The sequence below is a fragment of the Brienomyrus brachyistius genome, chromosome 9 (assembly GCF_023856365.1).
Source record: "Brienomyrus brachyistius isolate T26 chromosome 9, BBRACH_0.4, whole genome shotgun sequence".
NCBI lineage: Eukaryota > Metazoa > Chordata > Actinopteri > Osteoglossiformes > Mormyridae > Brienomyrus > Brienomyrus brachyistius.
This window is the reverse complement of record NC_064541.1, coordinates 9,211,158-9,226,012: the sequence shown is the minus strand read 5'-3', so window position 1 is coordinate 9,226,012 and position 14,855 is coordinate 9,211,158. Positions and strand designations below refer to the sequence as shown.

Below are 14,855 nucleotides of genomic sequence, written 5' to 3'. Positions count from 1 at the left end.
TAGGCACAAAGGTTGCACGGCAATCACTTAAGATTTCAAAACAATACACATGTATTAAATATCCTGCCTTATTAAAATCTGGAAGCTTTGTGACTATATGAGGATTTAATTTTTTTATTTTATGGCATAATGTTAGTACAAGAAATACATGCTTGTCCATTGTAAATAATTTTATATAAAAATTAGTAAATGTAAATTACAGAACTTACCTTTCACAAACAGTACAATGAGAAGATAACACTGCTGAAACGAAACAATTTTAAGCGTGTAAAACTGGTCTTGTATGTTTACTTCACATAGTACTTTTGAAAAGTATATTCATTTCATTTCTGATTACATATGGACCAGTTAACACTTGTATGCTTATTTACATGTTTTATAGACCCATCTAAAAATGTTAAAAACAAAATGCACTGCATATTATACATATATCTAAAGCCACATGACCACCTTGCCTTTATCAGTCACTGCCAACAATAACCGGAACAAATGTGCGGTTTCGTCAATGGGAAAAGTGCTCCCACGCCTAGCACCACTAGAGGGCGACATTCGGATGAGTAAATATTTATTGCAATGCCACGTGAGCTGTGTGTGCACCCAACCGACAAATAACAGTATAGTGCTGAAGACCAGTATGTCTGGTCCGTTAATGTGTACAGTACATGTATGAGAACACGTTTACCTACGCAGTGTCACCAGCCTCACACAAAACACTCCTCAATAAACAGCACCTCCATTAAAAAAACACTAATTAGAGGTTATAGACATTAGTCAGTTCATGCTTGGTAGTAAAAAGTGAAATAGCTATATAAAAAGAGAATGCTAAACGTCAGTAAACACTTGCAGGAATAATAAATATAGGAACTCAAAAAAAATAATAAAATATATACACCCAGTTAAAAGAAACGCAATGGAGACATTTCAAATCTCGCTCTCGTATGTGTGCAAATAAGTCTTTAGGGAGAGGATTTCGGTGTAGCTCCGGGTGGTCCTGCGGTAGAAGTCCAAACCGGTGAGGATCTCCACGTCCCGCACACGAGCTGTGTGCATCTTCATCAGCTCCTCCACCCACTTGGACTCATCCTCGGAGCTCTGAGGACAGAAGACGCAGGAGTGCCGTCAGCCTATCGACGCGCTCACAAGCACACAGGGAAGGAGGACCCTAGTCCTCCTTATATAGGACACGCTCAGCCATGCACGCACGAGAGCTGATTGGTTGAGAAAAGTGGTCAGTTGCTGGAGTAGGTTTCTAGGACTGGAACTCTAAACATTGTAATGGTTTGAGGCTGAGATTCATATCGTGAAACGCCAACCCTAACATCTCTTTGTGTCCTTATCGAAGCTGCTCACTCAGTGAGTCATCAGTCTCTCGATCGTCATGCCAGATGGGTCAAAGTCAGGCAAAAAAATCACTGCACGTGTGGACAAATGCGGGTTTCAGTAGGACAATGGCGCTGAGATGGACTCACGCTGCAGCTCTCGTCGTTGTCGGGCCGGTGGGGGAGTATGAAGGCGAAAACGCTGAGGGGGCCGTCGCATCCGTCCACGGCCTGGGTGTAGTCCAGGCAGCTGGTGACCACGCTGTAGTAGTGAGTGGGGATCTGCAGCGAGCCGCTGGCGTACCTTTGCACACACAAACACGTGCAGTGGTAGTTACCACACCACTGCGCGAGAAGACACTGTATCCTCGCTGCATTTTCGAGGTGCATGCAAGCACCACTGCAATCAGGTAGCACACAAGTACTTGGTTGACTTCGTTCTGCACCCACTTCCTGTGCAACAAAACATCTTGCCAACAGCACTTGCGCAACTTCAAATGTTGCAATACAATTTATAGACATTAGGTGGCACTAAAGTAATGTTAGCAACAATAAAAAAAAGGCTAGCTGTGGCCAGGGTAGCTAACTGTTAATGAGCATTTAAGACGACGGCATTGACAAATATTTGCATTTCTGTTGAGTTGGCCGATTTGGTCGATGCCGACTTACTGTTTCCGTTTTTCGGACGTGTCTCGGAGGCCATCGAAGTCGTAGTCGAAGATGGGGCCACTGACGACATTGACTCCGTTCCGCTCACTGGCGTAACGCTTCACCAGTGTCCTCTGGAAGTAGTTCCACACCTCTGAGGAGGGAGAGAGAGGAGAATGGCAGGCTCTGTCATAGAAAGCACCCCCCCCCCCCCCCCACTGCCTTTTGTGGCGCAAAGCCCATCATGGCAATCAACACAGCGTGATATACAGTGAAAAATTGGCTGACGGTTTTGCCGCACTGTACGGGGACGAAGGCTGACCGTGCCGATGTTGGCTGTATATGAAGTGCCGAGGTGTTAATGGAGGAACACGCTGTCCTAAACTGAACTGGAGTGTGTGCATTGGCTCGCGTGGGGCTTAGCCATGAATGGTACATTATAACCGTTCAGTTGAAGTCGCCCCGTGCCGTTTTGTGACATAAAAAAGGTGTTCAGACTCAGCGAGGGATGGAAGTGTTGGGAAATTTACCGGGAAATTCCAAAACGCCTTAATTTTAACATAAATTAAGTAATGCAGTAAATTTTAAACAGAAATTTAAGATCTTCAGAAAACAAACACAACCGCACATTCATATTACTGACGCTAATATAAATCTTTGGTGGGTAAATAAATTTTTATATAAAATGTATATTTCATGGTTTCAGCAAGCTAGAATATGCGTGCTAACTCTAACATGCTAACTCCAAAATGCTACCTCCAACATGCTACCTCCAACATGCTAACTCCAACATGCTAACTCCGCTGTGAGATAGCTGATAGCTCATCTGTGCCAGCAACCTCTTCGTTTGAAACTAAGCAAAAGCTGCACTTACTCTTGAAGGCTGGATACATAGGAACGGTGTTTGTTATCAAGACTGCGTCGTATCTTGCATCAGGGGAAGTGGCCAGCTCTAGAAATGAGGAAAAGAAATTTGTGTTGGATGAATGCGTTCACGACCCTCATGGGCAGCGCCGGGTTACTGCATAGGCTCACAGCAAAATCAGGGACCCTGGAACCGTTAAACATACGAAATCTGACCAAAAACTCTGCCAGCAGCCCCCACCCTCACAGATTAGTTACTCATGGTGCATCATTCTTAATTCTCGCTTGTTTCTCTTTTGTCTCACAAAATAGCTCAAGTGGTGGCCTTAGCTAGGGCCCCCAGAGAAGTGAGCCTGTCCCTCACACACGGGGAAACTCACGTGGGGGGTACAGGAAGCCGTAGGAGATCTGCTTGTCCGCTTTGTACCCGGAGCAGGACTGACTGTGAGACGGGGAGACACGAATGTCCGGCCTCACACAGCCATTCATGGACTCTGGGAGAGGAGAGACATCGACCTGAAAAAGAGGACACGCCGTATGATGTCGGGCACAGCGTTTACAAGTCACATTGTGAACATGAAGGCTCTCTTCAAACATGTAGCAGGTCAGTCAGTGGTGAACGATCTGCACGCATTGCCAGAAGCTTATGGGTTCAAGGCCTGCGAAGGTACTAATAGGCAAGGAACTTAACCTCAACTGCTCCACAAAAAACACACAACTACACCAACAGGTAAAAAATGGAACTCGCTTTGGGTAACTATAACCAAAAAAGTAACTTCATCACCATGTAGATATTTACATACACGCATTGGATGGCAATTTAAGTAATGTCACTGATATAGAAGTGACCCAAAGGATCACTTAATGACGACCACTGCCAGTGGCACAGAGAATGGTCACATGACTGAACATCAGCCAATGGGATCAGTTTTGTTGTGCAGATATGTACAACTCAACTAACCAAACTGTGATCAGAAAGCAGACGGTTTAAATCCCATGGTTGACAATGTCCCTTGAGACCCTTAACCGCCAAATGTCCCAGGAACTGCCTGACCCTGCTCTCTGAATTGCATCTTGCTTTGGATAAAAGCGTCTGCTAAGTACATAAATGTAGCCGTTAAACCGAATTACATTATTCATTTCTAGTTAGTTCTTGTGCTCCTGTTGCACCATGAGATTCATAGCAATGCTACTTCTTAAATATCTAGCACTTCAGAGCCAATAATCCTCTCTTTCAAAGCCAATAATCCTCTTTTTCAAAGCCAGTAATCCTCTTTTTCACCGCGCGATCTACCTGCTTGGCCGCCGTGTAGGACGTCCACAGCGGCATGGAGAGCGCCTCGCTGTACCCGCTGATGTAGTCGCTGTGGTGCAGCACGCTGTACTTGGTGCGGAACAAGACCGCCGGCCGGCCGAACGGAAGGTTTCTGCTGTCTGGAAAACATCAAAGCAAAGACACAAGACCTGACCCAAAAACGAAAAAGCATTTTTAAAGAAAGACGGCAACAAAAGAACGACAACAGCACAAATCGGGGTAAAACAGCTATTCAAATGAATGTTTTACTTTGTGTTTAAAAATCAACTGCCATTTAACTGCCTTCATTCCCACAACACAAATTTTATGAATCATAACCACACAACACCTCTTTGCTATGAATAACTCACAGTATTTATTGTACTGCACGTCTTGTGTTTACTCCAACATGCTTTACACTGACACACTTTTCTACAGCCGCTGACCACACATGCACACTGTATATCAACTAGACAGTCTTAACTGTGTCTGTATCTACCGGAATCAAATTCCCTGTGTGTGTGTGAACATGCTTGGCCTATAATGCAGATTCTGATTCCGAACACTGACATTATAATGAGCAGTGAGCTAAAGGCCTTACCGTCTATAGCTTGCATCAGTCTTTGATTGAGTTCTTCGACTTTGTTCTGTAACAGACAGAGCCACAGAGACTCCAGGTTATAGCCTCTTACAAGGGTGGTTTTCAAAGCTCTCTGCCCCCTATATTTTGAACGCAACTGCAAAAGATGGGAGGTAAACGTGCCTCGCAAAAGAGATTCACTTCTGCAAAGACAAGGCAATGAAGACTACAAGAGCATTCGACGGGGAAAGGACAACTTCATTATTAGCAGTTGTAAAAGACACGTCAACAATAATTCAGCAAAAAATTGAAGCGCATCGTAAATAAGCAGCCTGAACAGATTTCATGAAGTACATCTTTATCATGTTCTACAGATCTAGAATAGAGAACAGATCTAGACAATAAAACAGATCTATATTAATTTATTATACAATAAACATACATGTTAAGGCAAAACTTAAAACATGAAAGATGTCAAAAGGTTGAAGTACACAAAATAGTACTGTACTAGCAACTAGTACAGCAACTGTACTAAGTTGTTTAAGGTGTCATGGGAAAGATGTGACAAGTGTGCCCCCTACTGACCTTGTCGTCACAGCTGCACCCTAGGTCATCGGTGATGGCAGTTGCGGTTATGGAGGGGGAGGGCTTGGACACCTCCTCTGGGGCAGTAGGCTTGTGAGAGGGGGCCCTCAGCAGGTGGTTCAGACTGCCATGTGTGCCATTGTTGGGGGCCGGCGTCAAGCCCAGGAGGTCTGCGAATCAGACAGGTTGGGTGTAAATGAAGAAACAGGCATCCAGCAGGACGCCTGATTTACATGCATGGGAAGGGTCCTTACCACACATGACGTTGTACAATTCAATGTTTTCAAATACAGGTACTTTTGTCTTGAACATGAAGTCAGGACCGTAGCCCAAAAATATGGTCTGAAAAGAAAAGTGCATTCAGTGAAATATATATCTCAACTCATGATAAAGTGTTTATTTTATATAAGACACATAAAGTAGCAATAAAAACATGAATAACAATAAAAGTTAAAAAGCCAGAAATTAAACCTACCTGCATGCTGTTGATCTTGTTGTCGTAACCATGGTCGCCAGAAAAACCACATTTCCCAGGATGCTTCTTGCCTTCAGGAGCTTTTCTAAGATAAACATAATTAATCATAAATGAAAAGCAGGATGCATAGACCAGGTCACGGTTGGCGTCCTCAAGCAAATGCCTCCCGGCATCATCACCGCCATTTTTGTTCAGCACATAACAGTCCCGTTAACTAAGCATGAGCGGGGAAACAGACACTAAACCCTCTGCAAAACACTGCAATACACTGCAAAACACTGCAAAGCTGCCAGCCGTCGTGCCGGTGATCAGGCAGTCTGTATCTTCCCAGACAAAAAGGCCGAAAGGTCCCGTTCATTTTTCTGCTTTGCACGCCAAGGCAAACAGGAGGACTTCCCCGTATAAGACCTCTGCTCAGGACACCCTTGCCCACCGTTGGCATGACCTCATGGGTTTATATTACAAGTTTCCATTCAGCCCAGGGTGTTAAAACAGGCATTAAAATGTCATCCAGTTTAATGCTAGCGCCCTCTGTCTGTATGGGGGAGGAGTTACCGGGCCACGTGCCACTTTCTCTCCACCAAGAGGTGCACTTCCTCGATTCTCCGGTTGTTGGCGTAGTGCAGCCGCTTGGGGAGGTGCTGCTTCAGGTACGGCTTGAAGTGTTGGTCCGGCTTCCTGCACTGAGAGAACGGGGTGGGGGGGAGGGGGTCACGCAGCAGGTAAACACGCCCCCACTAAAAGAGGAAAATAATACTGAAAAGCATAAAAGATAAAAAAAAAGACACTCACTGTCAAATTGGCCACAATAGCTTTCGGGTCATCTGGCAATTAAAGGGATGGAGAGATACCACATTACACATGCATGTGGAAAAGTATGTCAAAATTATCAACCAACTGCTGCATTTTACCCGCGGTTTAAGCTAACTAGCTAGCCAACTAAGCTAATCTTTAATCAGTCTGCCTGAGTGTTGGGGGCTCATGCTAGATATGCAGGACTGTTGTAGCAAATGTGTAGCTGGCACCGGTTTGGATACATGTGTGTGTGTGTGTGTGTGTGTGCGCGCGCAACTGTGGATAACTGGAAACTGAATAATACACTAATACGCAGGTATGAATGGCAAACTGCGATGGAAATTCTCCAAGGTTAGCTGTTTATCTGTAAATCTGTACTCTTCCTGTCCTACTCCAGATTAACACAGGGCTGCACACGACTCATAAGGGACCGAAACGGATCAGGGTGTAAAACACCAGCAGCCCAGTGCGCTCTTCTTCGGTCTGGGCCGTAGCCTCCCTTTCGCTCACATTTGGGATTGTTGGGTGATCTGGAGCGAATCCTTCCCAGGGATCCTGGTATCAGGATTATGTCGTCCACATTGCCAAGGTACGAGCTGAGGAACTCTGTCCGATCACAGTGGGCTTCCTCCATTCCTGCGTAAAAACCGCAAACAGGCATCACATCACAGCTGGAAAATAAGAAAAAGCAGGAGCACTGAAATGGGGAGGATTGTAAACACATTACCATCTATTATCAGATTCTAGAATAGCTAGCAATTAGATAATTAGCACAGTTAGCTCCCCTACTGGAGAAAGTGGGGATTACCGTGGTCTCCCACAAGGATGATATTGACACAGCGATGAAGCTTCATCTGTTTCAGACCCTCCATCAATTGTCCGACTACTTTATCAATGTCCTTCAGCGGGCTGTTTAGCTGTTAGACACAATGATATTTTAAATATAAGTCTTTCTTAAAGGGCCAGCTGACACACATTACTTGGGAAATGGTCATGTCTTTTGGTTAATGAAATGAATGTTAACGTTCCACACAAGAGCCCACCAGGCGCCTCCCCCCCCCCCCAAAACAAGCTGGAGCATCCAAGCCCCGCTACTGATCCAGTAGCGCCTCACCTCTGTGCTCTGAGGTCCCAGCTTGTGTCCGAAGGTGTCGGGCTGTTCAGAGTGCATCGCGTACACGTATGGCCTGGGCGGGGGGGGGTATCAAATAACCGTCAGACTCAATTCAGGCAGCTCCCGACTCACGTAGAACTGGCTTACGTAAATCCGGACGTATGCAAAACGATATCGGAGGTACATAGAGTTTACAAAAGCACTAACGCAAAAAGTTGACCAGTACGTAAAATTTAAATGTATTTTTTGTGCTCTTTTAATATGTATTACGACGATATTTTTCCTTATATGTTTTTCGCTATGAGCCGTCTTGAATGGCATGGTGAGGTAAATCTGACTTACATAACATCTGACTCATGAGAGGGTTTGCGCGACGCATTACGTACAACTATCAAGATCTGCCTGCGCGGCTTTTATCTATATGACATGTTTGTTCCTGAAGAATGGCTCAACGTTCCCTTGAGAGAATCCCCTCCTCTTCACGCTAATGCAGACTACATGGGTTACAGCAGTGGGATTCGGCTAGGAGATGGCAGGATTGGCGTAACGCAGTGCGGCGCGTGAGCGCGGGAGAGCTGACCTCTCGCTGTTCGGGAGGTGGAGCCACTGCAGCATGGTCAGAACCCTCCTTTCAAGGGGAATCACTCTATCGGGGGCAGAACGGCGGCAAACGGATGCATTCATTTATGGGAGAGACCAACAAAACAAAGGATGAGCAAAACAGAAGGGTAATGCACAAAGACACAATCGTGCAAACAGAACACAGCCGTTCGGGTATAACAGCATATTCAAACAAGTGGGTTAAGGTCCAGTCAGAAACACTTGAATAACAGAGATTCATTTCTGCATTTCTTGTGTGTGGAACGGGAGCAAACAAAGGACGATGAGGAAGTGAAGAGGAGGTGAAGAAATTCGCTGATTCGTGCTTCAAGGCAGAGTACGAACTCCCTGAAAACCTCAGAGGGCAATAGCCAGTGAAGCAATCTGCTCTAGAAGCAGGCAGACGAAACAGAAGCTGAGAAGCCAAGGACACAGTCAGCTTTTTCTTCTCCAGCTCTTTAACAGATGCCCTTGTCTATGCCTCAGGCAGAACTTGGACACCCAGAGCGGGTCCTAGCAGTGCAGGGGCCTGACAGGCCTGTAATTCTCTGCATCTCCCAAATAAATAAGCTCTTTTTCACAGGATGGGGACCAATCCGGTTCCAATCACCAACCAAAGGTCTTCTCATTAGCTTAATGTATCATCAACCAACCCCAAATAGTGGTAAGCACCATCGGGGGGGGCTGTCATGAGATGCCAGAGTTCCGAGGAAACCAGCTCCACATAAATATGATAATTTGCACAAATTGCTAGGAAAATAAGTTTGATTACCCCCCCGTACCTCTAGAAAAAAACACGTCAAAGGCTACTGTGTGTGAGTATGTGTTAGTCTTTGTGTTCGCTGCGACGCTAACGCCAGCGCTAAGGCTAGCCCAAGTAGCCGGTAAGAAGAGGGCAAGCGTGTCACCTCCACCCCTAAAACCGCTTTGACATACAGAGACAATGTAATAAAGCATAATTGGGTCATGATGTCTTTTTATGGGGATGGGGGCAGCTTTGGGCCTGGTGGAGTATGGCTGGGGGTTTGTTCTGCGGCCGTTTTCGTTTATGTGCAGAGGGAGAACGGGAAACCCAGCATCACAACTGATCGACGGAGGAGAAAGGCGTCTTACACGGGCCAGAAGAAGGTAGCGGCCTTGACGTCCTGCTTCACAGACGTGATCCAAATCTGGCAGGAGAACGTGCTGTTAAGCCCAAGCCAGTAAAATCACGCAGACAATACAATTAATCGACTAAAATAAGCCTCAGAAATGTAACTTCAACAACAGCTTCTCATGAATTGGTTTGTATTTTTCAAAGAGTATAGCATGAAACTAAAATAATTAACATGAAAATTACTAACCTGATAACTGCTTTTTTTCACTTACATTATTGTTCTAGAATTATTAAAACAGTTTGTGGTAGCACTGATTACTTGGTACACGTGAGGAATCTTTCCGAACGAAAACAAAGCCGGTGGTTGAATTGTGGCACGTTTCCCAAACCCACCGTGATTGAACAGAAGCTCAGATTTACTGACAGGCGCCCAGCTGCTGCTCAGGCTGTACCAATCGCTCACAGATGCAGACACAGTTTTCACCTTCTCATTCGCACAGTTCACGCGCCTGGGGGCAGAGACAGGCACAGGACTCACAGGCTGACCGCCCCACCAGCGGTGATTGAGCTTCTCTCGGCCTCGGAGGTGGAAGTTGGCGTCGAAGACGGGGTCGTGCATGGAGTTGCCTACTATCCCATGGGATTCGGGATAAAGACCCTAACAAGAAAAAAATAAAAGAACAAAAAAGCCTTGAAGTGGAGAGAGCCATGAGATAGCGACATGGAGAAAAGTCACAAGCATAAAATTAAAAGGGAAAGCTTGCAATTTCTAAGCAGCTCAGCCATTCATCCATGACATGCATCAGCAAAAAGGGAGGGGGGAAAAGTTACACTTTCCATCTATAATCTGTTCATCCATCCATCCATGCATGTTCAGTGACCATGTGGTGATCACTCTAGATGGGATGTCAGTGCAACACGGGTGTGCATGTCAGTCATTTTTAAATGCTACATTCAGAGATATCCTGACAGAGATATCCAAACAAGTGCGGGAACAGCTCGAGTGCAGCGGCTGCAAACACGTACCGTCGCGAGAGTGTATAAATTGGGGAAGGTTTTGGTGGGATACATGGGTCTCATGTAAGGTGCATGAGTGCCACAGGTTCCTAAAAACCACAAAACCAACGAATAAGATAAACACATCGGACATCACACATTTTTGCAGTCGAACAAAAGAAGTGATGCGTTTTATATATATAGTTTTAACTTAAATACATTGTTTTTTTTCATTAATAGGTGCATGCAGAACTTGAAAATTAACCACACAACAGGCACAGAATATAGAGTGGTGAGACCGACTGCCACTGGATCAGCTGTGGAGTAACTTGTATGCAACAAATATTTTTAATTGAAGAACCGCAGTGAAATTGAAAGGATGTGAGGAGTGTGACTTACTGAGTTTTTCAAAATTGGGGATGACGCTGCTGCCTCGTTTCATGTACGAGGCACGGAAACCATCCACAGAGAGCACGATAAGAGGAGGTCGGACGAAGCTAACAAAGAAACAAGAATGATATTTCGAGAACTAGTTGCATCCAAACTAGTCATAGCAGTGGTACCGCAGAGCCTGACGAGGGATGTTCAGCCTGTCATTCTGATCATCTGCCATTGCAAGGGTACAAACGCGAAAATAAACACAGTATGACACTGGGGGGGGGGGGGGGGGTGTATGCATCCACACACATATTCAAAGGGAACATCTATGAGCGACTCGTACAGGCATGAGAGGTAAAGAAGTGGTAATTGTGGTAACCTTAACTCACCCTGTTGGACATTCTGGGCTTTTAATTTCCTCACACTCCTCCTGCAGCCATGAAGTGTCACCTGCCACCAGGATTGGTCAAAAGATCCATCACTTGAAGTCACGATCCACAGTCGCAACCCACACACCTCAGACATCTGAGTTTTTGTGATCCATGCAAACATTCAACACAACACCTGATAGCATTTATTCACTGAGGGACTTCCACTTTAAATTAGGATCACGCACACTCGACTGGTACTTTTCCCCTCTCACCTCGCTACCTTCACTAATATCAATGATCACGATGAATTTTTACTCTCTAGCCCATTGCTGGGAAGGCGGAGGCCCCCCACGCACCTTTGCAGAGCGTCCGGTAGTTGGTGCAGCAGTCCCCCCTGGCCAGGCAGTCCTCGGAGCAGTGACAGGCGTGCTCGTCATTGCGCGTCTCCCCGCAGCGGTCCTTGGCGCATTCGAATCCGCCAGCTGACGTAAACACAGGAGCTAAATGGTCACGGTCGTCCGCAATTAAATACTGACACCATTAGACCCATATAATGGTCCCAAACTAACTTCAGAACATCTGAAATCTCAAAGCAGAAATAAAATCTGTACAAAATCAAACGATTATAGATATGGTGGAAATTTGTGACTTTCTTATATAGTAAAGGTGATTCGGGGTACCAGTTTTCAGACAATGTGCATCGAAATCTGAGCAGCAGCTGTTGTACGTCTTGCACAGGTTGTCGCAGCGGCAATTCGGCGGTTCGGCTTCCTCCAGCTCGAAGCATCTGTTTTTACACGATCCCGAGGTGCTGATTACCGGGGAGTCTGGAAGGGGTGTTAGGTTTATCATAGGTTAGGGGTTAGCGTCGGATGCAACCGATTAAAGCTGATTTTCGACCACAAACTACTCCATATACATTCCAAATAGTGTATATTGTATAAATTGTATCGTAAAAGCCCTATTGTTTTAATTAGTACCTGCGCGTCATTAGCCGTGTATTCACAAGAGCCTATAGTCACTAGTGAGCTAAGGGAATCAAACTGTTTATGTGCGGGTGAATATAGACACAGTTTTGACATTTTCCAAAAATCCAAATGTCAATCAAAATGATTAATGAATTGGGCACAACACGGTGCACCTATGTACACATTGAGCTATTATGCATTTGTAATGAGTGTTTATATATAATCATTTGTGACAAGAATTGCATTACAAGTCATTTGAATTAATATTTTGTATCTTCCTCTTAATCAGAAAGGCATGGAAGCGGTTTGTAGCTGGACACGCGGATGCATATTTCTCTTTTAGCATCTGACATATTTAAAATGGCATTAGCAAACTTGACCCAAAGTTTCTTGCTGGTAAAGCGGCCAAAATAAATAAACCCTGTCCAAAATACATTTTACCTTGGCTTTTCCGTAAACAAAAAAATAGAAGACTGATTTAGCCTTTCCATGTTACTCTATGAGCACAATGTCACGATCTGCCGAACACACACGTCCAGGTTTTCCTACAGCAGCAAGGTACAAGTTTCCGTTAACTGTTTCCATGTCAGAATTGTCCTTAGTACTCTGAATAACGGAGTCTTGCCCGGAAAAAAATACGGTTTCACTTTCGATGTGAAAAGTAAAATCAAAGTCCCCTCTTTCCCAGTAAAACCGATAATACCTTTAAGAAATTAAAGTGTAACTGTTTATTGCATTTATCTCTGTTATTATGCATGCAACACATGTACAAACACATGTACAAAACAGCAACTCGGGTACAAACATCCAACTTAAATTGCAAAGTGGGTGTCTTACTTTTGGCTTCGTCTTCTCTTGATCGTCTCTGTCGGTTAAATACAAATCCTGACGAGTTACTGTATGTAGAGACAAAGGTGAAGACATAGAAGACCTTCGGGGAAAAGAAATAATGTGTTAAAAAGAAATACTGCAATCAGATTCTGTTAGAAATGTCTATAAAAAAGCGATACCGAGAATGGAGTCTAAATAGGCTCACAAAACATTAAGAATGTGAAATATTTTAGAATAGGAATAAAATTAAGATTTAAAATAAGAAATTAGGAAAAATGCACCCAGTCGGTGCAATTCAGATCCTTAAATATTGTCCATCGGCCCGAGCCCGATACCTGTTTTATAGACAGATAGTATTTCCCCATTTTGACAAGTCAGTTCCAAGTTGCTGCCTGGTGTTGAACAATGACCCAAACTGCTGGCGCTGCAGTTGGCTGACCGGCTTTTGTAATCGCGCCGGTCCCACACCGATCAAACCGAGCCGGGCTCTTTGGAACCGGCTCCGCATCAATGGGACCGATTGTAAAGAGCGCAGTTTGCTTTTGATTGGACGACGGTGCTGGGATGTGGTCAGGCATGGGTCTGTACCCCCCCGACGTACGACAAAAGCCTTTTCTAATGGCCAGGATTAGGGTCTTAAACAATTTCCCTTGCACTTGAATGTTCGTGTGTTTAAAACGTTTGACACTGTAAATGCAATTTAAAAATCCATTCATGGTGCTGGGAGCTGGGGTTCTCTTAATGCATTTAAGTGCGCGCATTTCTCCTCTTTTAACCGGTGATGAATCACAATAGCGCCGAGAAGTGACCAAAGCTGTCAGCGCCTGAAGTGTAAATCGACGCAGCAGGTTAAAGATCGAAACATTTCCTATGCAAAATAAAAGCCGAGTTAGGGACTCGGATGAGTGATTCTCTTTGTGGTGAAATTTGTTTCCCGATGAAAGAGGGACAATACCTTTATAGCATTTGGTCAAGCTTTCTTTTGAAGAAAGTACCATGCATGCATCGTCGGCATTGCAGCCGTTCACGCTTTCGATCACGTGGCTTAAATAGGCCTTAGTGAAAGTTCACCACTGTAACATTAATGGCGTTTTGTTCTCTCAGTAGATTAACATCCACGTTTTTTAAGAAGACAGAAGTGACTTGAGGTTTGGATTGTGGTAGCAAATGACTTCGATCGAGCCCCCCCGTGGATTCTGGCTTCTTGGTCTGGTTGTAGGACAAATTGAACTAGTGGGTAAATCTGGAGTTAACTGATTTACCTGATTGGTTTTAGTCGCTTCATTTCTTTTTTTTTTTGTTTGTTTTTTTTTTAAAAAAAACCGTTCAGCTGGAAGTCATGTAAGGGAATTAAAATGACACTTTCTGGACAGAGTCCCTTGCATGGGGGTGGGAGTTATGTAAGACTGCCAATAAATTAAAAATTACATCTGTTGAGTGTATTGCTAAAATGAAAGCTGTGCTGTAAATTAATAGACAGCTTCATAATTATAAGAAAACATTCGTATTGCGAAATACAACGGACAAACTGGATAAAGACGTAAGAATGTATGCAAGTTACAAGAAAAACAAAACTCGCAGTCCGTGTATTTCTTATTGTAAAAGAGTTTTTTGATCCGGTAAATGCCGGATTATTGTAATTTCAATATATTCTCTTTTAAGAAATCTTTACTTTTACCGAAACAAACACGTATTCCGTCTTCAGATGACTCGAAAAAGTTCGAGGAAAGCATTCTCTCCTCTCCATCTCAGCTTTACCTGGGAGTTTTAGAAGTAACATGAACAGTAGAAAATCAACACTTACATAAAGCAAAGACTAAAGAACCCAAACCGCTAATTACCACAAGGCAGAGGTATGTCAGAGGGACCCCAGTCTGTCCTGATCTGCGCAAGAGATCCGCTCAGAGCCTCAGAATAATAGCAGAAGCATTTCTACTCTTC

General features: G+C 44.4%; 1 protein-coding gene across 2 annotated transcripts; it reads right to left on the bottom strand.

Annotated features, from left to right (window-relative positions):
- Positions 1-100: 100 nt before the first annotated feature.
- Positions 101-13,447, bottom strand: enpp2 (ectonucleotide pyrophosphatase/phosphodiesterase 2). 2 transcript variants are annotated; one of them, XM_049025559.1, is made up of 25 exons: positions 13,250-13,447; positions 12,921-13,014; positions 11,796-11,942; positions 11,472-11,597; positions 11,134-11,194; positions 10,766-10,863; positions 10,397-10,476; positions 9,909-10,028; positions 9,388-9,443; positions 8,255-8,320; positions 7,675-7,747; positions 7,369-7,477; positions 7,071-7,196; positions 6,558-6,589; positions 6,321-6,448; positions 5,766-5,850; positions 5,545-5,632; positions 5,291-5,460; positions 4,727-4,862; positions 4,126-4,265; positions 3,212-3,347; positions 2,842-2,919; positions 1,989-2,121; positions 1,470-1,623; positions 101-1,092 (listed from the first exon to the last, which is right to left on the bottom strand). In XM_049025559.1, the coding sequence occupies exons 1-25, from the start codon at positions 13,277-13,279 to the stop codon at positions 922-924; spliced, it is 2,637 nt and encodes an 878-aa protein (XP_048881516.1). In that variant the 5' UTR covers positions 13,280-13,447; the 3' UTR covers positions 101-921. The 2 variants fall into 2 exon arrangements, with proteins under 2 accessions (XP_048881516.1, XP_048881517.1); XM_049025560.1 differs by having other exon boundaries at positions 4,727-4,772; positions 13,250-13,445.
- Between the last annotated feature and the right edge of the window lie 1,408 nt (positions 13,448-14,855).

What these genes read in the sequence shown, in the direction of transcription:
- enpp2 (XM_049025559.1), bottom strand. Translation starts at nt 13,279, where the DNA reads ATGGGGAAATACTATCTGTCTATAAAACAG. An exon ending in GCTACCTTCTTCTGGCCCGT is followed by an intron (nt 8,321 to 9,387) that starts GTAAGACGCCTT and finishes TGCCCCCGATAG; the next exon opens with AGTGATTCCCCTTGAAAGGA. An exon ending in CTATTGTGGCCAATTTGACA is followed by an intron (nt 6,449 to 6,557) that starts GTGAGTGTCTTT and finishes CCGTTCTCTCAG; the next exon opens with TGCAGGAAGCCGGACCAACA.